Source organism: Psittacula echo (genome assembly GCF_963264785.1).
Source record: "Psittacula echo genome assembly, chromosome: 1".
NCBI lineage: Eukaryota > Metazoa > Chordata > Aves > Psittaciformes > Psittacidae > Psittacula > Psittacula echo.
The window spans coordinates 159,177,923-159,202,632 of NC_137735.1; the positions used below are offsets into that span (position 1 = coordinate 159,177,923).

General features: G+C 36.5%; 1 protein-coding gene across 2 annotated transcripts in view; it reads left to right on the plus strand.

Moving 5' to 3' along the window:
* Positions 1 to 24,218, plus strand: part of MDFIC (MyoD family inhibitor domain containing) — a 52,377-nt gene extending 28,159 nt beyond the window's left edge. For both annotated transcript variants that reach the window (XM_080632260.1, XM_080632261.1), the window contains 2 exons: positions 7,611 to 7,886; positions 20,576 to 24,218. In XM_080632260.1, coding sequence (XP_080488386.1) covers positions 7,611 to 7,886; positions 20,576 to 20,823 — 524 coding nt within the window. In that variant the 3' untranslated portion in view covers positions 20,824 to 24,218. The remainder of the gene's footprint in view (positions 1 to 7,610; positions 7,887 to 20,575) is intronic.
* The last annotated feature ends 492 nt before the right edge of the window (positions 24,219 to 24,710 follow it).

Genomic DNA, 24,710 nt, shown 5'->3' on the forward strand with positions numbered 1-24,710 from the left:
AATGGTGGGGGGCATCAAAACTGTTCCAAATATCTAACTTAATGTCTTAAATTCCATGGGACACCAGTGTGTCTTTATGCAGTAGTATAACCATATGTTGTAATAGGTACTAATTGCATAACTGCTGTAATTGTCATGCCAACAGCTTGGATTACCTTTTCTACATCTAGTGGTTAATTAACCTTCCTTTGAAAATCAGAGCTCCAGAAGCAAAGCATTCTGTTACTCAGTGAGATATGATTGTATTGGTTTTGCACCCCTTTGTATCCTTTACTGTTTGGGGGACTGTCTTCACATTTATTAAATTACTGATTGTATGTATTAAAGAAATAGATCAAATTCAGCACTTTAGAAATTAACAAAGAATTCTCTGATTCTTAATGTCTTTGTTATTTTGTTCTCAGATCAAACTTCTACAAGCCACTGCATACTATAAAGCAAGATTTAACAAAAAAATCAAGTAGATTAAGATGCCTCCTAATAAGCTACCTATGTAGAAAACATAGGAGGAAATACCTAGGCATTTCACCTTAAATAAAACAAATTCAGCTTCGGTAGTAATTAATGGTGTAAACCAACATAAATATGCCAGTGGAATGTTGGAATGGTGACCGTGAGTTAATCTGTTGTTGCACATCTCTGTGCAATGATCACCACTGCTGTAGTTAGTTGTAATGCTATAAGAGATAAGGGCAAATATACTGCAATTTTTTTTTCCAGTCGTCTAGCAGAATGTATGAGGAGAAAAAAGGATAGATAAATTTGCAAGTGGAAAGCTTGTGGTAAAATTTCCGGCTTCTGACTGCAGCTTTATATAGAAATTTATTTCCCAGGTGTCTGGGTGCCTGTTACCCATAATGTTCTATTTTGGGTTTGTCTCCTGGATTTTTCATAGCGAGCTACTACTGTTTGTTCTCAAGAATTGAAAACGGTATCCTAGAGTAAGAGCTATATTCAACTTTATGTAGATGTGGCTTAAAAATCATTGCATTATGTGAAACGTCTTTATTTCTAATTATGTTGTGATCTAGCAAGAATTTTCAAATTATCTGCAAAGTTTATCATAGATGCCAATATTTGCAGTCTCACAAAAAACATTGCTAATGATGGGAAGATTTGTGTATGATAAAGAGGGAGAATTCGCTGATAATCTAATGGTAATTAGAAGACAAAAGGATATTTGGATTTTGAGATAATTGTTAAAAGATAGGTAATTAAAAATGTTAGGCAGTTATTCAATTCAGCAATGATTAAAAATTTGCTGTTGATAATCATAAAGAAAAATCGGCAGGCATCTCTTCCTTTCGCAAAAGCATGTCAGGAAAGAGGATTTGTAAATAAGAGAAATTCGCTCCACATTTTCAATAGGAATGCCTATCAACTTTGTAAACCTCTGGCTACCAGCGCTTTTCATGCTTCACTGTGGTAGCTGCTTCTTTCTGGGTATGTCAATGACATCTTTATACAATCCGTGCAACCCTTCAAACAGCATGTAAGGTCCTGCCGTGCTTCCAAAGGAAGGCACTGCAGGTGTCTTTGCACAGATTTAAGAGTAGTCTTGGCACCTTCTTGTGCACTTGCATTGCCTTCTCAACCCATAAACACACACGAACACAGGCGTTTGCCACCCGCGTCAGCCCTTCACCAACTGAGAGCTGACGGGATAAAATGTCTTTTCCCTTTGTCCCCTGCCAGCCCCCTGTCTGTTATAGCCAGTGTTCTCTGGATGTGTTCTCAGACATATTTTAACAAAGCGTTCTCAGTGTGGGTCCTGTAAAACTTGTACCAGCAATTTTACTACAGTATTTTCATTACAAAGGACATCCTGTTTCATAATAATATATTGTATTCATTTTGAAGGTGTCCTCATGTCTTACAAGAAGCAATTCTAAAAAGGTGGTTGATGCTGTTAGTTGGTACTTTGTTTTCCTTGTAAAGTCAGCATGGTATAAAAAATTCAGTGTAAAAAATTGATTTTAAAAGATAGATTGTGCCTTGATGGTACCTTGTTATTTAGTTAATGTATGCCTTCTGTGATATAGAAGCTGCAGTATATGCTATTTATGTCCTAGAAAATATTCAAAAATAATTGCTGACAAAAGCCACTTCACAGGTTGACTCAGAGGTACATCTTGTAATCTGAATGTTAATATTCTGGATAGCTAGGCAGAGAAAACCATTGATGTAGTTTGAAGATCATGTAGAGACTAGTCAGGATTTTGGTTAGAAAAGTGGGGAGGGAGAGAGACTGAGATATTTGAGTTCTCCCAGCTTCACTGAAATTTTGTGGTTACTGAGTGTATGAATGCATACAATTTGTAGTATTTTTGAAAAGGTAAGATTTTTTGCTAGTCAGGTGGAAATGTTGCCTTTTATATCTCAGAAATTGATATCATTTCCAGAAGCAATTTGGAATCACCTTAATTTTACTCTAGAATCCATTCAGCCCCTGGTTTTCCTGTGCAATCTATGACTATCTGTCATTTGCGTTCTTTTTCCCCTCAAGCTTAGGTTGGTGTTATGAAGAAGCACTGATAAAAAACAGAGGCCTGATTGCTACTTCCCTTGCACGTGGTCTCCTCTGTGTGATCCATGCGCAGAGAGTAGAAGCAGCTACCAGTGAGATCAAACAATTTCACCAGGTCAAATTAGCGTGGAGATCTTGGCTTTCAACATTAATGTACCCAAACAGGACCTCTGTATTTCCTAAAAAGAGCTCACCCCCTTATTGTGGTTTCAGGTGTTTTGGGAGGCAGAGAAGGTTTGAGGGTATTTTCAAATTAAATGATACTTTGTATTTTCTCAATATTTGAAAATACCGAAGCTTGTCGTTTGTTGTTTTTTTTTTTTTTTTTACACCCAGGAGTTGTACATTTTATTCCTCCCTAGTCCACCTGCAAAAACATTGCTTCTGTGGCCTGATCTGATGTCGTAAACTATTGTGTCATAGGCGAAGAAAAACAGTGTTTTTACCTCTCTGGGTGTACAGTCGGATGACTCAGGTTGAAAACTGGGAAATATTTTTTCCACCAGTGGCATTGGCCTGCTTAGCAAGCTCCATGGGCATCTGTTTAAGCTGCCTTGGATTTGCTTTTAATGTGATTAGGCTACTAATTAGCTGTCTCAATTCTTCTCTCCCTCCTGATGTTTTCTTTTGATTCAGTTTGACTCCAAGGAGTCTGTATTGCATGTATGTTTGTTTTTGTGTTTTGTATAGAATCACTAATGATAGCTTAGACTGTCCTCTTTTGGTTGAGACTTTCCATGTGTTGACATACATTTTTCTATTAAATGCCTGCATCAGGATTTTCCTCCTAAGAATAGCTTTTGCAAGGTGTAAATAATGTATTGTCAATGTGGATACGTATGTGCATATTCATTTAAAGTGTGCTAAGAATTTTGCAGTTTGACTGGGAATGTGCAGTATTACTTCAAAGCCATCAAGTAAATATTTGGTACTTGAATATTTTTTCACCAGATAGTAACCTCACAATTAAATTATTATGTAAAGTTAGTTAAATAACAGCAAAAGTTATTGTATTAAGGCCCACTTTGCAAGGAAACCAATGACAGGGAAGCAGTGAAACACGCTAATAGATTATATGCTATAGCAATATATTGCCTTTTTATTGCTTTTCCACAGGCAGCAGATTCATGTACAGTTATTACTAGCTACATTATCTGCTAGTTTTCTATCAAAAAAGATTCAGTCTATTGAATCATTAATCCAATATTTATCATTCTTATTGAAAATCCACTAGTGTTAGCACTGTATAAAATATTGACTTAAATCTACTGGTTTTGCTAAAGATTAAAAACATATTAACCTAAAAAGCACAGTATTTCTTAGGACATTTGAAACTATTCATTGTGGATGTTTGAAATGGCAATTTTTCTGTGTTGCATGAGGAATGATTTTTTTTTTTTAAATCTCTAACATATAGTAAGTGACCAGTGCCATCCTGATTTGAAGATGCTGAATGTTCATCCAACTCATATTTTAAATTTTGATGTGTATTGCATTAGTTACTGAATATCAAGAATAAATTTTTTGCTCATACATAGAGTATAAAATGGGATCTTTTGTAGCAGCACACGGCCTGTTTAGAATGATATAACAGGCGCTGAATGTTCACATATCAAACAAAATGCCATCTTTCTGTAGAAAAGAGGTGTCAAAAAGTTTCTTTGTACCTTTAACGCATGTGATTATGTAGTACAAAATGCAGAGTTTGTAAAATTTCTTGAATATACAGGCAAAAAATGAATAATTCAAAACAACTCATAAGTTCTACATTCTATTGTATCTTTTATAACGCAGGCAGAAGATAGCATTGTGTTCCCAGTAGAGCTGAATTTGCACAAGTTACACCTCGGAAAATGCCAGATGGTCTATGGTCTACTTTTGAGAGCTGTCACATATGTAAAGATTTGAAAAAAGAAAGACAGCTGAATGAGAGCAGTGGATCATTAAAGAGAGAGTGAGAGTCCCTGGGTATCACTGTGTTTTAAGAATCATTGTGTCGTTCCCCATATTACACCTTTTTTTTTTTTAAGATATACACAACCTTTAAAAAATAAGGTAAAAATATTTCTGTTTTAAACTGAGTGGTTGTGGCTTAATCTTGGAACTGTCAATTGCTTTTGTTCTTTATGCTAGAATACAGTCATATGGTTCCTAATTGGTTTCAAGTGTGTTTTAACCATAAGATTCAAGTCTCCCTAGTGCAAAATTATCAATAAAGTTAAAATAAATTTAAATTGAGATAACTAATCCATTTGGGGTTTTATTCCATTTTGATTTGACCTGCATATCACATGTGAATACTGTAAAGCCAGTCAGCTAAAAAGTTGTATGTTAATGCTAAAAGACTGAAGTAGGAGTACTTTGGGAACAGGATTATTTAATAAAAGGATTAAAAAAAAATCCTCACCAAAACCCCAAAAATATCCCCCAAACCTTTAGTAAAAATAATAAAATCAAAAACGTACATCTGTTTAGGTTCCCCAAGACTTCCCATTCACCCATAATTTGACAGAAACACACCTAATTTTGGAGACTGTATTTTGGATAATTTGTCAAGTAACTGTATTGTAGCAAAGCACCAAAAATACACAAACAATTGTAAGCTGTCACCACCAATTTAGCTGGCTTGGAAAAGGTCATAACTGTCTGGTTTAGAAACTTACGTCCAGACATGCAGAATTTTTCGTATGAGCTGTTGTTTTTATTTATTGAGGAAGGTTAATCCCTCCCCAGTAATGCCAGGTTATCGGTGTAACTGCACCACCCCACAGCTGGGAATCAGACAGTGCAGTGTGAGGAAACATCATTTCATGGAATGTGAGAAAAAATGTTCTAAATAGTACATGTTACATTTGAGTGGGGTAATGAAGAAAAAAGCTCTGAATTTCAGAGAGCAAAATTTTTATTCCTGATGTTGCCGAAGAATTAATTTTTGACTGTGGTTAAGTCTACATTATTTTCAAAATGGAATGAAAACCTTTTTAATTTTAACAAAATTGGTTGTGCACATATGTGGAAAGAACCTACACAAAGGGTTCCTGATAGTATTCTTTTAATGGATCCTATTCAGGTAGGTGAAAACTCGCTAAAAATCTGCTTTGGGGCCTTTACAAAAGTCTGGAAAAGTGAACAGAATATATACTACAAATCAAATTCCAGAGTGAAGAAAGTGCCTTGCTTATGCTTCCCTTTGTGAGTTCTGCAAACACTAATGCAAAAGTGGAAGGAGAAGCAGTTTCAGTTTTGGCAATGAAAAACTTTTTGGACAACAGTTAGTTGTTCAGGTGTCAGATAGCGTTGTGCTCCTCCTCAGTTAGATTGGAGGTTCATGAGCAATTACATCTGGTAATGGGTGGGAATAATCTTTGTCTTCTCTGAAACATCTTTGAAAAGATTAAACCAAAACTGTTTTTCCCAGCCCTTCCTTCCTTTCCTGCAACACAAAATTATCACTTTTATAAAGTTCTATCAGCATTACTCTTAGATAGTTGTGGTCAGTCTAGAGTATCTTCTTAAAATCCCAGTTCATATTTAAACTATTATGAAAAGTATCTCTTTTTTCTGTCAATGCGACCAGGACTTAAAGTTTAAGATTCACATGAAGATTAATCTAGACAAGTTTATGATGGAGGAAGCAGTCTGAGAATGGTGTCAGTATCCTTAATAAAAGGGAAGCATTTAGAGTTTGGAGGCAAAATCAGAACTTGGAATCTTTTTTAAAGATCATGTTGGCATACATGTCCCAGTAGTATTTGTTCAAAAGTTTTGTAACTTCTACCTGAAGTGATCAGCGGAGATGTTTCTTTTAGAGGAAGGCAAGTATAGTTATCTGTACATATTGTTATCTTGGACACTGTGTAATATACATTCAAAGTGAAACCATCTGAAAATGGATGCGAATCATTTGAAAAGAGAATGAACTGCAGCATTATTTTTCTTTACTGCTGACACTGTTCAATCTCTCTTCATCTGGGTGGTCAGTAGTATCTGTACTTCTTCCTTGACATTAGATTTATAAATAGTTGAAGATTGGACTGTCTGAAAAAACTATGTCCAAGCATGATGCAGTGGTGTTTGATTAAGAGAGGTGATTGGGCTGAGCCTTTGATGATGAAATATTATTGTATTACTATGTGTATAGTTTAATTAATTTTCAAAGTCTGTTTTTTTTTCCTAAATATGAATCTTCAAGTTGAATCCTGCATCTTTTCTTCAGATATAGACTTTAAATATATAAACAATGTATTTTTCCATTCTCCTTTATGATACAGTACCGCAACAAAGAATGGTTAAGTTTCATGCCCTCTCTTTAAAATGGGGTTATATACTCTTGGAGTCTTAAGCAGGCCGCTGCAGATTCCTGCTTTGACTGGTTTTGTACTTTTTTCCTTTGACCATTTCAGTTTGTTGCCATTAAGATCCCTAACTGGCCCATTAGTGCAATTTTAAAAATTGTCATTCTGAATTGAGCTCTGGCTTGCCACAGCTGTGTGGTGTTTGAATGCGTGTTTCCTCTGGTTAATGGTTCACCTCTTCACTAAACCAGATTTTGATTTGTTCTGTTGTCCCCAGCAATCCATGAGAGGCTTTTTAGCAGGCCCTGTTGCAATAGGACAAGGAGTGATGGTTTTAAGCTAAAAGGGAGAGATTCATGCTGGATGTGAGGAGTAAAATTCTTTAAAATGAGGGTGGTAAAATACTGGAACAGGTTGCCCAGAGAGGTGGTGGATGCACCATACCTGGAGACATTCAAGGCCAGGCTGGGTGTAGTTCTGAGCAATCTGATCTATTGAAGATGTCCCTGCTCACTGCAGGGGGGTTGGACTAGATGACCTTTGAAGGTCCCTTCCAACTGAAACTATTCTATGATTCAGCGCCTTTTTCTCTCGTTCTGTTGCATTTCCCCCATTTTTCATTTGTCTTCCCTAAAGCAGATTTATCTCAGTTTTGCTATTTTTTCTCCTATTCTTGATTTTTTCCTTCTTCAGATTCCTTGCCTTGTTCTCCCTGTGTAATTCACAGTCTTGCAAACCTTCTGTGTGGTGCTGAATTTAAATTAACCCTTCCTTTCTTTTATTTTAAGCACAACCTCAACGCTTGCCTCAGCCGAAAACTTCAGCACTGGAAAGGGGTGAGGAAGAAAGTGGCAAAATCCAGAATGGCCACGCGGGTCTGAGTAATGGAAGTGGAATTCACAATGGGATCAAGCACATGCCTGCAGACAACAGAAAACATTCGGCTCCTGTTTCAGAAAAAATGCACAGAAAAATTCAGTCCACCTTGTCTGTCAACAGCAGTGGCAGCAAAAAAAGTAAAATAAGCTCTGCGTTTTCTCAGAAGCCAGGTACTTCACCTGAAGGTAAGCAGAAATTCTTATTAAAAAACCCCAAACTGAATAAAAACTAGCCAAACCCTGTTCTTACTAATAGTTACACAATCAACCGAAAATAATTGAAGAGCGTGACTTATGCTCCAGAAGCAAATAGAAATCATTATGATAAAATGCAAGTTACTTCCCCAAAGGAAAATATTAAGTATTTGAAGGAATTTGAAGCAATGAGAGATTTCTTGCTTTCAAACATTTGGCCAACATCGTCTGATAATGTTTTGATCACTGTAGTTACTGTCCTGAACTGATAGAAACTCTTGTCAACATTGTCACTACACACCAGAAAATCAGGTTAAAGCACTAGTTCAAAGCATAGGAAATGTTTAAATCCAGTGATGGCAGGCTCCATGAGGGCAGAGTTTGCTTTTGAAAATGTTATGTTGACAGATACTCTGGCTATCCATGGGGTTTGAACACTAGATTTGGACCTGTGCTTCAGTGTTTTACATGCCTTATGCTGTATTTGGGCAGTAAATAATTTGCATGAAAAAGCTTTTTACTCCATATGCACAACTTAAATAAGCAAAACTAAATAATTTCCCTTCATGTTTTATCTGTGTGTGTGTGTTTTCACTGCTTGCAGTTCCTATAATGGTCTCAGAGTTACTGAGCCTCCCCTCAATCTTCCCATTAGCACTAATACACTGAATGGGCTTTGCTCCTGCATGTCACAAGAAATGTGCAGAGGCTTTATAAATTTTATTGGTTTGAGGCAGGCATAGATGCAACTGCTTAAAAAAAACCTCTGCGAGGTGGGTACTGACACAGTTTCTTAGAGAACTGGGAGAAGGTATTGTTCTGTGAAATGGGGAGGATTCTTTGCCTAGATGAAAAGGAAGAAGGGTCAGGACTGCACATAGTGGCCTGAATGAAGCCTACTGATGTCAGTGGAGTGACTTATCTTGACTTCAACTACTTCAGTCAAACCTACTCAGTGAATTTATGTAGTAATATCAAGAACAGCTTCACTCAGACTGTGCCATGGGCTGGTCCTCCTTGCTGTGGTTTATTTTTGTATCTTCAAGAACCTACTGTTATTTTTCTGTTGCACTTGGAGTCCTCTAACATTTCTGTCCAAAATCAAAACTTCATACATCCTATATTCCCCTTATCTCTTTGTTATGTGAAAACCAGTTCGCCCTCCAGCCTCCAGACATTTTTGTTATATATTGCTCCTTCATGCAGTATCAAAAAACTGTAAGTGAAGAGACCTAGATCTGCTCACAGGACTGGTACAAAGTGCAGGCCTGTGAATTTAAGAAATTCAGCCTCTGAAAAAAATATTACAGAGTTCTAAAGAGATGGTGCCTGCCCTGTTCATGCCGCTATACAGTTATGTATAAGAAACACTTCTTTTTTTCTTCTAAAATTGTAGTGGAATAAATACAGTCAGTGAGGTTTTTTGTTTGCTTGCTTGTTTTACAACCTTGGCAATGATTATGTCAACTTACTAAATGATTGAGGGGAAAATTAAGAAGATACCTTCATTTTAGCTCTAAATTCTAATGTCTTATTTTAATAGCCAACACGATTGTGTTAGTTGCCTGAAACTGTTAATATATAATTTTTCTATATACAAGAAGAAGTTATGATATTTTTAAAGGCATATCTGATTACAGTATAGATAATTAAATTGTGTTGTCACACTAACTTATACTTTCAAAGTACAGAAATGTAAGGTAATCTTACTGTAACAGGTAGTTTCTTGAGTCACTTAATGGCTAAAATGAAATATATTCAGCGTTATACATCTAACTTTGCAATGTTCTCATTTTTGAATGTGGGAACTTGGATATATACTCTGAATAGCTTGGCTGATAATGTCTGCTGCTCTGAGTTTTCTGTTAACCAATGTAGTGAAGCACAAATTCTATCATGCAACGATTAAAGTAAATTTAAGATATTTTGATATGCCTGTAAGGGAATTTTTTTTTTTTTAAATATCTATTTCTGACACTTATTTTTACTTTACAGTTCTCTTGAAGTCATATATATGTGTCTGCACATCTGCATGCAAACATGTACATGCCACCTGACAGTTTCTTTAGCTTTTCAGTAATTTACCCTGTTGGGCTGCATGGGGGAACTGTAGGCTATAAGTAGTGTTCTTATCAAATCATTACCTTGCAGGAAGTATCAATATATATTTAATTTGTTCTGTCATCCCTCAGTTTTTGTAAGATGCACTACCAGTGACTCTTGCAATGGTCAGTTGAAACATGTAAAATAACACGAAGAGCACTAAGGAAAAAATAATGTAGATTTATCTGTAACTTAAAAATAATTTGTTTATTAATCTAAGAAATGTTAAACTTTTATGACTACTTCTGGATGGCTACACTTTAAAAACTTGTTATAATTAGCCAGGTTATTTGTTCAGAGGAGCTCATTTGCATTTAAACCAGCTATATATATATACTTGATGAATGCATCGAACTATGCTAAGCCAGAAGAGTACCTTAGTAAGTCCCGTCATAATTTTGTGGGCAAAGAGGCATTTTTGTGAGCAGTTCTCTCTTCTGATCCAATGACATTTCTGTAGAAACTAGCAAACAGTTTTGCAGGAGGATAGAAAAGATAAGAAATTGTTGGAAGTTCTTTGCAGTGTTGCTTTACTTAGCTTTGCTGGAACTTGTACCATGTTAACCTCAGAAGCTGAAGAGTTTCTGGGTTAAAGTTTACTTGAAGGCATGCATTTCTGTGCACATCTCTACAGTATAATGATATAACTTCTGTGCAGGTTCGTATGTAATCTTATGCAGAAAGAGAAAAGTTATGTTAATTTTTATACTGTGAGTATTGAATAATCAATCACCTGAATTAACTCAGCTGCTTCCATTTACTCTAGTGTCCAAATGATTTTAGTAGAAACAAATACAGATAAACCTCAACCCTTGCAGTTATTCTGGTTCACATGTAATTCTGCTGTTCCTTATGTATGACCTTAGATTTTACGGTCTAATTTTTTTGGGGGGGGTGGTGGTGGTGGTGGTGGTTGGTTTGTTTGAGGTGGGTTTTTGTGGGGTGTTTGTTTGTTTGTTTTTTTGTTTTTAATAACCAAACCTGAAAACACATGCCATATATTTTTAATTCGTTTGCCTTCTCTTCCACCATGAGTGCTGTGCACTCTTGCCAGTCAGGAGAATAACTGGTTTTAAGTGAAGCAAAGTGGACAGAAAAAGAAATAGATTATGTCCTCAGAAGGAAGAAAAGTGAAAATTATGGTTGTCAAGCTGACTATAGAAAAGATAAAGTATTTTTCACTTTCTTATTCCCTCCCAACAGCTGCATTTTTCTTTTTTCTTCTTAAAAGACAAGATTTCTGGAGCTCCACACCTATTTGTAATGCAAAGTAAGACCAGGTTTCGTAGCTCATGTTTGTTTAAAAGGTTAGCAAATAGAATCATAGAATGGTTAGGATTGAAAAGGAACTTAAAATCATCAAGTTCCAACCCCCCTGCCATGGGCAGGGATGCCTCACCCTAGATCATATCGCCCAAGGCTCTGTCCAACCTGGCCTTGAACACTGCCAGGGATGGAGCATTTACCACTTCTTTGGGCACTTTCCCAGTGCCTCACCACCCTCACAGTAAAGAACTTCTTCCTTGTATCTAACCTGAACTTCCTCCGTAGAAGTTTAAATCCATTACCCCTTGTCCTACTGCTACAGTCCCTGATGAAGAGTCCTTCTTTGACATGCAAAAGCATATTGTTTATACTGCAGTCTTGAGGATATATACCAGAAAGCTAAATGAAGTTCAGTATTTTACCCAGGATAGCACATCTTCTCATGAAGGTTAGTACTTCTCGTGTTGGTTTCCAGAGTACTAGACAGCCCTAATGCAAGCTATAAAATCTCCCAGTACTCCACCCCATCAAAATCCCCCACCACAGTTAACAACTCTTGTACTAATTGTTCCAGCTGCAAACTCTTCTTGTGCTGGAAATCAAGTGTTGTGAGCTTTTGGAATTGAAGTTGCGTTGGAAGTGCTTAAAATGTAACAGGGATTTTGATACCAGTAGTATTGAAGCTTTGAAAAATTCCCTTTTTAAATGAGCCTGTAGTGTATGGAGTTGTGTCAGCATTCCAGAATATGCTGTTTAGAAACACTTTCGCATCCAGTGAAGCTTAGGAGGGTGTGAATGTACTCGCCAACTCTTCTCTTCCTCTGCATCTGTTCTTAATCCATATTGTCCCTGAAGAACTCTTAACTCTGCTCCATAACTTACATTACAAAATTCCAAAGGAATTATGAAATAGTAGGAGTGTCTCTCCTGAAAAAGCAGTTTTTAAACACTGTTTCAGTTCTAACGATTTTTCAGAGGGACTGGATAGACTTTAGTGCATATTGGGAATAAAATGTTTTTTTTAATTCAAAGAAATTTTAATAATATTGTAACTATTTATGTTGGAGGTGTCACAGTTCTTCCAAAACTCTGGCTGGTAAGACCTCTAGCAGAGAATTGTCACTCTTTTGCACCTGTTGTGTGCAGTGTAGAGAAACACCTTGAAACCTGCAAAAGCAATTGTAAACAAGTTAAAAGGCAGCAGTCTAGCTGCCGTGTTTGGAAGCAGTGGAACCTCTCTGATGCGACTTTAACAGGGGAGGAGTTCTAAAGGAGATAGCAGCGTAGCAGCTAATAGTAAATCTACATGTTAGGAAATTAAGAAAAACAGCTGAATTGCATACATGTATGTGTTAGAGTAGTGGAAGGTATAAGTAGTAACGACATGCAGAGTTGGAGGAGGAAAAAGAAGAAACTGGAAGTGGACAGATGGAAGAGGAATTTAATTAAGTGGGTGGAAGGGACAAAATGAAGTAGGCACTAATAGTATTATAAAAATGAAAAAAGAAGTTTTCCTAACAAAACCTTTTGAAGCTTGATGTTACGCATTTTTATAACTGAAGCAATCATTTATTAAATTTAGTGATGGAGAGAGGGAGCACAGGTTTTAATACAGTTTTGCAACAGAGCTCTTGCTTCTGGTCAAGTTGCTGTGACCTCACAAGTTTATTTATCAGGATAATTCCCACCGCTCCAGTAATTTGTGATAATTTGAGTTTAGCGTGGTACTTCACATATTCAAAAGGCTGAGAACATACACAATGCTGTATTCATCTGGAAATGGTAGCTTGTTAAACTACTATAAGCAGCTCATGAGCCTGCCTCCTGTATGTACAGAGAGTTCTTCACTTTATTCCTTCCCAGACTTTCTAAACCAGACAGACGTTAGAAGGCATCTTTGTTCCAAGGATTTTTTTTTCCAAGATAGGTCTTAGGAAGTGTACTTAAGGCTAGATGCAGGATGTGTGAGGTAGATAAAGAAAGCCTGCAGCATAGGGGTGAGGCTCTGGGGAAGGACAGGCAGTGAAGGTTTGCAGCCGGATTGAAGTTGCTGCTTGTGCTTTTCGAGGAGCAAGTCCTGAAGCAACTTTCCTCAACCTGCTGGACTGTGTATCTTGTGCTGCTGAACTTAGAGATGCAGTGAACAATCTCACCCAACTTGTAGGGTTTTTTTAAATCCATTGTTTAAACTTCAACTTTTCAGGGTGCATTTGAATAAGACATTTTTTCCCCTTTTTAATATAATGCAACTTCATCGGTTCTAAGTGTTGAATCCAAGCATGGGGTTGGTCAGTGCTATTTAACTCATGGTGCTGACTACATTAATTTATTAGAATATCCCAAGTGATACTGATGGCTTAACTGAAGATGAAGCAAGTCCACCAAACAGACTTTGTGTTAAGCCACAGTCTTAAGAACCACTAGGTGCATATACATGGCAAGTAGTGGGTAGTTATCTTGGCAAGGTAGCAGACCTCTGTTTGAAACAGGAGCATCTTCTTTTGATTTATGTAACTTTGTATAAACTGAAAAATAGTTTTCAGTCAACTTTACTTTCCTTTTAGACCTATTATTTTATTTTTTTTAATTACTTTTTTCCCTTCTTGAGTGCCACAAGAGCAGCAGTAGGTTTTCTTTTATATACAGCAGGTTTTCTTTTATATACTATTCTGTCATTGGATTGGTATTATTTACTGAAATTTGGTATAACTGCATTATGCCACGCGTTGCCTAACGTTGCAGAAGTATCTGCTGGTCATTTCTCTGTTTTTTTAAACATACATAAACTTCTGAAATCTATCCCATAGCATGAAGTGGCATTTAGGCAGCTACCTAGTATCCTGCAAATCTCTCTATTTGGGCCAAAATTTCCATTGTTATCGTTTAGAAATTGATTCAAAGTGGATTTGTGTCTAAGCATGAGTTGCTACACAGCTTTTATTGTGGGACAAGGTTGTATCAGAACACAGCTGTCAATTGGGCAGTGGGCAGATAACATTATAATATGGTCAGACTTGTGATTTTTAAGAAGGTGTTTTGAAGAGTTGTATGTTTTAAGCCTGGCTAATATTTTTGTTTGCACAGAGGTCTTGGGAGGTGATTTTCATGTTGTGTAACAAGAGTGAGTGGAAAACAGGGCTTGTAACATATAAAGGTCTTCTCACAGTATCCAGTCTATAAGGTCATGGTCTAGCTAGCACCTAAGTAGTTTCAGTATTTGCAGTGATGAGCAATGACAAAGAAAGCTTTTAAGGAAGCCTTAGATGCTGGAAATTGTCCCATTTTTTAGTATATTTGTATGTTTGATCTGAATCATTTTACTCCTGAAGTTATAGCTGCATTGAGAATTTGATGAAAGTTTCCATGTGTTTTGCAGTGTAATTTGCCTGTTCAGGCAACATTCTAATGTTCATGATCAGTAGAGGTAGTCTATTTTAAAATGCCAAAATGTCACATACACTATGCTTTGTAAGTATATTTTCCTCTGTCTAAATAGATGTAGCTCTGTTATCTAGAGATAACTATACTCCATTATGACATGTCAGCATCTTCCTGCATTTCTTACTTTTCCTTGAGCATTTTCCTGGGTGGGAATGGGTAGCAGATGCTGCCCATGAACCCTGTACATTACAGGAACAGTGGTGTGATGGTGTGTGGACCACTGCTTGGGAAGTTTAGGCCTCACCTCAGTGCAATGCACACCTTTAAGACACTTGTGGGGTTCTTCCTCGCACACTGGCTGTGCCACGCTAGCTGTGGACTTTCTCCACTGTCGGCGCAGTGTGTTCATCCCTGCTGCTGCCGCCTGTAGCACCTGCTGGGGCTTCTGTTCTGGGCTCTGCAGGGGCCTGCAGTAAACTGCCGCTGAGGACCTCAGGTGCCACTTTGATTGTGGTTCTGCCCTTCTTGATTCTTGCTGTGAGACAGCAGAGTGCCTGGAGATTTGTTTTGAGTTGTCTGAACTCGGTGAATACAGTTAGTGAGGAGCTGACCAGGGTCACCATCCTGTAAGTGAGCTTATTTACTGTTGCAGACATAAAAACCTGTTATCGTATGTGACCTGCCTGCTTGATATGAAAGCTTGTTGGGTCAGTTTGTGACAGTTTGGTGTCAAACATAACAAAAGCAGCACAAATCAGCTTGTGTGTGTGTGTTGCTCTGTACATTTTTCAGTTTAACTTCCTTGTCCCTTGTACAGTTTCGATGGTCAATAGTTCTCTTAAAAGTCTGTTTCTTAAGTGGAGCTACGCCTTTTCATAAAAATGAAGAGGAGGTGATGAAAGGGAAGTTGAAATAAAAGAAATGTGTACCTTGGTATTTAAAAGGAATTAGAGATTGGAGTAATGTCTGTTTGCAAAAATTTTGGAACTAAAGAGTGGTGTGCACAAGCAAATATTTAAAGACGTGGACAAAAATTAAAGTTAATTGTTTATATTGTTTCTTTTGCGTAAATGAGCATAGCTGTTACAACTGAGTGTCCTGGGTTCAGCTGTAACAGTTATTTTTCTCCTTCGTAGTAGCCAGTGCAGTGCTCTGTTTTCAACTTAAGTCTTAGAGCCATGACACTGGAATAGACTGGGGCCCTCTGGACTTTGATTAAATGTGTGAAAACAGTTTTAAGGGATTTTAGGCTATTTCTTGTCTGGATGTTGTGTGTCGTAATATTTATAATCCGAAGTAGATGTTACATGTACTGCATATATACTCTTTGGCTAAATCAGCACAAAGTAGCAGGATATGTGTACAATATAAGCAGCAAAACCGTGGACAAGTTGGTTGGGTTTCTGTTTGCCTTGGCATTGTTTAACAGTTTTGATGAAGTTCCATAACAAACCTATAACTTTTGGAAATGTGCCAGAGGACTAAAGAAACATCTTTACTTACATCGGTATTTAAAAATGCTGCTTGGAATGACCCTTTTAACTTCAGGTCTAGCTTTCATCCCAGGCTAAATGAAAGGATAATTGAATATAAGCTTGCATGTCTGAAAGTTCATCTTTTTTTTTTCCCCAACTGTAAGTTGGTCTAATAAATTATACTATCACTTCCTACAAACCAAGCCTTTTGTAATTTATGCCATTCAACATAGTTTTTGGTCACAGTCAACAAATGCAGTAGTGTGCTTTGATGAAATTAAATGCATTTGATAAGAGAACTAAAGCAGGTGTACCATTTTAGGGTTATAAAATTTACCTCTGTACAGTGTTTGACACCACATATCTTTACTTTTGTATAGTGCTAATCTGTAGTGCAGCATTCCTCCATTCAGTAAAGTGTAATAATAGAAGAATTGAAAGACAATGGAAATTTGAGACTCATGGTGTAGTATGGAAGTCCTAAGGAAAAGCTTATCTTCATGAATGCTAGGCTTATAGAGTAGACATAGACTAAGTTCTTTCTCTGTGGAAGTATTTAATGTTATCAACAGTACTGCATCATGAACATCAAGGCAGATGGAGTTTGGTCCTTGATAAAGGCACACCTGTAATTCTTAATTACATTGTTATATCTAATGGGAAAAGAAGTGTGATTCTTCTAACTCTAATTAAAAAAAAAAAAAAGAATGCAAAGAAATAAATCATTTTAAGCTGGCATCTCTTTATAGTTTCTTTATCAGAAAATATTAAAATACACTCAGAGTTTACAGGAAACATGTTGTCAGACATTAAGATCACCCAATTTACTTTTTCTTCCCAAATACAGAAATTAAGTTTAGTTCCAGTTGGGTTAATGTGTTCCACCACTCACTTATGTGCAAAAACTATTAGAATTTTGATATGGAAAGGTCAAAGAGTGGAAGTATAGTCTTTACTTTTAATATGTTAAAATAGTTGAAATTTAATCTGTAATTTAAAATAGACTCTGTGGTCTTAGAAGCAGGAAAGAATTATTAGAAAGTCTTGTAAAAGCCGTGAAATATATTTTAGGGATCTCCAACATGGTAATGCAAAACCTGAGATGATCTTTTTTGGAGTGAGGTTTATAAAGCATCTTCTATGTGGCTGGATTCCACTGATCATGACACCCTGCAACAGCAATGAGAGCAAGTGGAGTTTAGCTGTATAATTTTTCCTGTGGAACTGACAGGTGTCTGTAGGAATACAGGTACTAGAGAAGGATGTGAGTTTTGTGTAGCATGTAGATTGGTTATTATTACAAAAAGAAAAAACCAAAAAAGCAGTGACTATCCTTTTGCTTATAATTGCTGCTGTAGATAAGAAGCTAAGAAGTAGGAGTCATACGTGGAAGAAATTATTCTTCCACCTATTTTATCCAAATATTTAGACCTTTAGAGTCACGATTCTAAATTCAGCAAATTAGGCAGGACTAGGTAACAGTATGCTTTGTCATGGGTTAAATAATGACTACCTGGATAGCTGTTAAAAGTCAATAACATGAAGAACATAAAAGCAAGATTATTTCAGGTTTGTCCTTGAAATGTGGATCAAAGTTTATGCTCATTGTAGAAATGAGTCATTGCAAGAATGAAGAAAGCAGTGAATAGCATCTTTACTTTCTGTTGAGTGTTTGTGTGGGTTAAGTGAAGTATTGTTATATAAAGATTTTCTGAATGTAAAATTAGTTTTGCCATCTGGGGAGAAGGAAATAAAATAAACAGTCGGTAAATAAATCCTTTTAGTGTTTCAGTCAGTGAAGAAGAGATGGAAAGAAAGACCTACCACAGAGTTTTCATCACAGCACTAATGGCCAAAATTTCTTTCTGTGTCTTGGGCCAGTTTTCATTGGTTTTACCTTTGAAATACCTTTATTTAAATCAGCAGAACCTCTTCTTGTAAGGATTGATTTTGTGGGTTTTTTAGATTAGGAAGGTAAAGTTTTTTTGTGGGTCCAGAAAGTGCTTTGTGAGTGCAGTCCCATTCATTTAACCTATAATTCTCTCTCTTGCCCAATAATAAATATGTGCATTATAATTTTTGTGGCCGTTTATTTCTCTCCCTGCAATTTTACATATCCCTGCATGAAGCAGTCAATGTTTGCTGAACATGATTTTCAGTACTGATACACGTGAAGTTTCTTTATAGTCATTTGTTTAAAAACAATATTTGTAGAACAAAATTTATTGTGGCATTGTCTTCTTTTAGCTGTATTTTAAAGATGCAAAATAGTAAAAATCTCAGTTCCTCAAATATGAAGGCTTCTTACGTAGAACCCTGGGCTTCTTTATCTTTTTCCTTCATATTAAAAGAAAATCTGAAAGGAGATTGTACCTGAACAAATTTAACACCATCTCCATGACAACCAGCTAATTAATCGCTATCACTCTGGCTTTGGTCCTCTTCAGTGAACTGATACTCCTCAGCTTTATTTCATATCTTCTGCATTTGCTGTGAAGGTCATTTATTTAGTCACAGTATTTCTTTGGGAAAAGCAGCCTTTTAATGCAGGCAACAACTTTCTTTAAAAACAACTCAGTCTTACCTGTAGTTTCCTCTCAGTTTTGATGCTGCACAGTAGTGGGGAGTTTCTGAGGTTTGGTTGGTTGGTTGTAGTTTGTTTTTTTGATTGTTGTGGGTTTTTTTGGGTTTTGGGGGATTTTTTGTAGTTTTGTTGTTGTTGTGGCTTTTTTTTTTCTTGCTTTTCCTGACATTTCCATTTTTTTTCATTTGGACATAAGTGCTCATTTTGCATATTATGACTGTGAGCACATTGCAGTACAGGTGTTCCCAGGCTAACCTGTGATCTAAGTGGTCTACGTAGTGTAGGAAGTAAAGAAATGAATCCCCAGTAGTGTGATATTTAGAGTGGGCTAAGAGCTCAGGTAGTTATTTTGCTGTTTAGGACACGTTTTGCATGTCTGAGACTATCACTGCATTGCTTTAGTACTTGTGCTTGCTCATGTAAAGTCATCACTACGCTATCCTACAGTGAGAGTTTCTGTAATGTTAGAGGTACTTTGAATCAATCAACTTACTTGCCACAGCTACTGCATCCTTTTTGACATTTATAAATCTGTTTAGGAGTCCTGGTAATTGTATTACTGTTGCAAGTGATTGCAGCCCTTCCCCTATGATAAGAGTCTCCAGCCTGTGAACTGTAATGTCTGTAGATAGTCAGACCAATTACCCATATAGCTCAATATGCTCTTTCCTACAGGCCTCTCATAGCAGATACTTTTGACAGACTGTAGGGACAGGGAAAGGATGAGCCTTGTGCAGAATATTTTCCCCTGCACCTTTTCCCAATCTTCAACTGTCTGTGGCTAAAAGAGTTCAAGGCTAGTAAGCAGTAAAAAGAAGGAAAGCTGATGCTAGGAAAGAACAGTACTTCTCTATCCTGAACATTTCTTGTATTTTTAAGTTTTTATTTTCTTTCTGGAGGAGTGTTCACTGCCTCTTACAGATTAAATATGTTTATACATACAAATTTATACATATTATGTGCTTACTAGTGAAGGAGAGTGAAAATAACTGAGTATATCACTCCTGCAGTCTCCTTTTCAGTGGCATACGTTTAGTTGCAATCTTTCTGTTTTCTTGTCTTGTGGATGTATTAATTATTTGAAGTTATTTTATATATTTACTCTTTGGGTGCAGACAGTTTGTGGGTCACCTCAATTATCCCATGTAATTTAACAGTACTTATGACAGATGGATATTGATGTTCAAGTGTAGTTATTGAAGATTTTAGTACATTAAAAGGATTGCTAAGAGATGTATGTCAAAAAGCAATAGAAAAATCTGCTTTGATTGAATGTTTTACATATTGTTGAAAGTACAGAAATACATATAGCAAGTTGTTATGCTGGTTAAGGTGTGCAAAAATGTGGCAGCTCCCCTTATTTTCTTCATAAGTAGCAAAAGAGAATCAGAAGGGCGAGATGTACTTGGAGAGGCTGGAAATAATTTTAGATAGATTCCTTCATAAGCTGATTTTTTTTTTTAATCACTTTGTGGGCCTGCAGAAGTTACAACTGAAGATAATAGATATGGGTATTTTACATAATAAATGGCTGGAGAAACAGATCTAAGCTGATGCTTAGTACTTGAGATTTGCATGAAGTGAAGTGGCAAAAGGAAACTTGCACCAAAACTGAACTGGGAGATGACTTAGGCTGCAACAGTGACCTTGAAGATGAGAAACATCTTCTTTGTGGTGCTAGATTATTGTCTGTTCTGAATCATTGTCTTTCAGCTACTTATTTTGTATATTGTGCTGTATCTGGATTTAGAATAACATGTTAATGATGTCTTCTTTTTTTTTTCTCCTTTTTTTTATTTGTTTTTTTTTTGTTCTGTTTGTTTGCTTTGTTTGTTTGTACATGACATCCTGCTGAACTGGTACGTATGAAGATTGCTGTGTTCACTGTATCCTGGCTTGCTTGTTCTGTGAATTTCTCACCCTCTGTAACATTGTTCTCGGACAAGCATCCTGTGGCATCTGCACATCGGAGGCCTGCTGCTGCTGCTGTGGGGACGAGATGGGAGATGACTGTAACTGCCCATGTGATATGGACTGTGGCATAATGGACGCATGTTGTGAATCTTCAGATTGCTTAGAGATCTGCATGGAATGCTGTGGGATCTGCTTCCCATCATGAAATATTTATCCCTTTTTATTTTATTCTCTATAAAACTGGAGAGCTTTTCTTTAAGTACATTTGAAGAAAGACAAGGTAAGATTTTCACACAACCAACTGGTATTGCACTGTTAATTCCCTATATATAATTATTTTTTTTAAAAAAACCAGTCCTCAAATCTGTATTCTAACACAAATTGTATACTTTTGTATGTGAAACTCAAGCTACATTCCAGCTTCCTTTTGGCTTTGCAAATGGAAGACTTTATTGAAACCGAATTATAGGCCTGATACCACAGGCTGCATGAGGGCAAAATTGCCATTTGAATAAAATGACAGATTTTAGTCAGAGAAGAGATTACAAGGCAAAGACTTAAGTATTTGCCTTTACCTAGTTTAATGTTTAAACGCTCAAATGCCTCCATGCATAACATGCCTTTACGGGCATTCTGAAAAGCAAAATAACTTTAGTTCAGTCTCTTTGAGTTGAAATCAACTTTGCTCTCTTGTTTTAAACTTAATCCAGAAGTCAGCAACAGAAAGCTGCTGTTGGTTTTGCTACAGTGGTCACGTTGACAGTATTTCTTTTGTTTTGAATATCTCAGTATTGATACTATGGGAAGATTTGGCAAACTAAAGTCAATGTAAGTTTTGCCATGGGATAGAGTAACAAGATTTCATTGTTATAAATCAAGACAGAACAGAGAACTTGTATTTTTCTTCACTACTAATATTACTTGAAATGCTTCTTTTTAGAAAGAGACTTCGTTAATATGTATAGACATGAAATATATCCTTAGACTAACAGACTAACTAACAGACTAACAAATCTTCAAGTTTTGGCTATTAAAAGGAAATTATATGAGGTCCTTTCCAACCCTAACTATTCTATGATTCTATGATTATCAGAATTTAACTCAAGAATCTAAGCCTGACGTTAAGTGGCCCTGTCAGTGTTTGAGGTATTAGAGCCAGTCACATAATGTAGTATTTATTTCTTCACTGTTTGAGAAAGATCTACAGAGGATGGCAGAATTTAAATGGGGTATAAAGACCAAATTAAAACTGACTTGATCAAGAAATTCTGTCATTGAACATGAAAAGCAAATGCAAAAATGCTTATTCTCAGATATGTTTTAAGTGTTATTTTAAAATAACTGTAGAAAGAATGAAATCTAAAAAAATGTATAGCCTTTAAAAATAAAAGGATTGGGATTTAAAATGTTTGAAAAATACAGTTAGGATCTGATGGCAACTTTTTCCCTATATATGATTAAGGTTTTCTGTGAAAAATCTCTCCTTGTCATTGTAATTGTGAAAAGAACTTAGTCCAACACAGAAAGAGGTTTATGTCAGTCCCAGATTTAGGGAATAATGGTACCATTTTCTGTATCACTTGCTAGTTTCTTACATCTATGTCTGTTGCTCGTCAACTTTTCAGTGTAAACCACCTACACATCTTGATCTCACATACTTAAACTTTCCTTGCTACATTCCAGATGTCCCATTTGTAGATTGTTGGATCTCATAAATTTAGGCCTTGTTACAAGAGTCATCTAGAGCCAATAGCATATTTCTGTAGAGTGAATTGACCATAAATGTCTCTTTTCGCTGTAGTGAATTCAGTTTATGCAAATGTGACAAGCTAAAGATCACAGGAGTGTGAAGCTAAGTCAACAGATGGTCTGGTATGAACCAAAGCTTCTCTCCTTGTGAACACTGACTAGTAGTGCCTACTACTGCAAGTTATCACTGAAGGTAACATAGCCGAATCCTCAACTATACTAGGGAGCTGGGAGGTGTTACGTTTTGCCTTATCATCTGCGATATTGTGGTGTATTCTCATACAATGCAGACTTAGAGGGTTTCTTACCTGTTTTTTCATAGTTACTACAAGAGTTGATTCTTACCATGGTGTTCTGGTTCAGGTTTTTTGTTTGTTTGTTTGTTTGTTTTTTTCATATATTGGGCCAGATTCAGATCTGTATTGCATAAACTAAGTGCATTTTCATTAATGTCAGAATTTTCCATTGGTTTAGTTCCAGCTAGAGACCACAAAGATATTATGGTAATAGGCAGGCTAATAAGGAATCATATAGTTAAATTGATAAATTCCCTGAGCTCAGAATCAGGCCCACAGGGCTCAATTATGACTCCTAAAAGTCTGAACCACACTGGGAAAGTGGAAGAGGTGCCTTGGTTGAGTGGCAGTGCCTGGAGGCATTTTGCCTTTGTAAGGCATAATGCCTCTGGGGAAATTGGGGGCATCACAGTGAGCACTGGGACTTGATGCACCTTGGAAAAAGTGTAGACAGTGCTTCACCCAGTGTAGTTCTGTGGTTGACACCGTGGTGGTGGGGACATGCTCTCTGGGGCTAGGCAGCAGCATAAACTGTCCTTCCTCATGTCCTTCTGGTCATGGAGAAATGAATTATGGCTGTCCAATTGTACTTTTGAGGACGGGGAAGAAGATTTCCAGTCTCCTGTCCTGCCCCAATGTCTGTGCCCTGCTAGAGCAGTTCCAGTTTTGTGCTTGGAAAACTGCACAGTTGCATCAAGTTTTTAATGAACACCAGATGCTAATAAAAAATACTTTTGCCACAGAAAGATAGAGTTAAGAAAAAATGAAAATGCCAGTTTGTGTAAAAGTTTATCTATGCAATTTGCCCTGCACAAACACTTGTTTCTACTTACAGGAATTCAGAGGGTTTTTTGATCTGTTGAAATTATGAAAACCTTGGAAATGTCTTTGTTATTATGCGTTTACTTACAGTACTGTTAAAATACAAATAATAATTACAAGAACTTTATTGATGCCTATATGTGTATGTGTACAGCCTCTCTCTCACACACATGCACACACACATATGCAGATATATTACTTCTTTTACCACTTCATTTGTGAAATACTAGGAAGTGAAAATAGTGTTGTTTAACCCTCATAGTGAATAGAAGTATCAAAATATTACAGACAATTGAAAAAAACTTAAAAAGTGTGATTTCTTTGGCATTTAAATGTAGTCTGCTACTGTTCGTCATAGAGATATTAGCAGTTTTGTAAAATGTATCTTTGTAGCAGAGAATATTAGTATGTAGTTTAAGTAATTCCTTTCTATATTTATATTCTTAAATGCTGTTTTGTGATTTTCACTCTATAGGCAATCTTGTAAGCACCTTGTGTAATTAAATCAAGCAGAATTAGGAGGAGTCAAATGTGAAAATATAGTTTAAAATTAAAACATCAGAACTTAACTATTTTATAATAGTTCTTGTGAACTTGTACAGTGTTTCAGTAAATAGTTCTGCAAACTGGCCCATTTGAAAAAATGGTAACTTGCTATTTGTATTTTATATCAACTGGATGTGCTATTCTCAAACACTATTTTGAAATAAAGATCTTTATTTTGAAACTTTGAGAGATCTTCTTCTAGTCTTGCCCTGGTACTCTTCTGAATTATAATTTCATGTCTTATTTGTGATTTTTTTCTTTTCCTGTTACATTTCCTGGGGGCTTTGGCCTTTGAGTGGTTTGCACAGAGGATGAGCCAGTGTACGTGAGTTGTCTTACAGGTGGAGCCAACTCAGGCACTAGAAGCTGTGTGCTGCCATGAATCTCCAATAGTAAAATACTTTGTCAGTAAAAGGGCAGAGTCATTCCTTAGTGAAGTTGTGTTAGTGAGGTGAAATTCCGGCAATGATTACATTTTATCAAAATTAATAGTATTTTAATGCATCTGCAGCAACAGTATTCAGTTTACTAAGAACAAGCTGAACAGCATTGTAGTCGGTATTGCAGTAGACCTATTAAGGTCTAATGGCCTATGTGGCCTATGAAATGAAGACTTACACACAGTACCACTGTTTTAAAGTAAGGTTTGTTTTTAAAATTGGCTCGTTTAAACACAGAG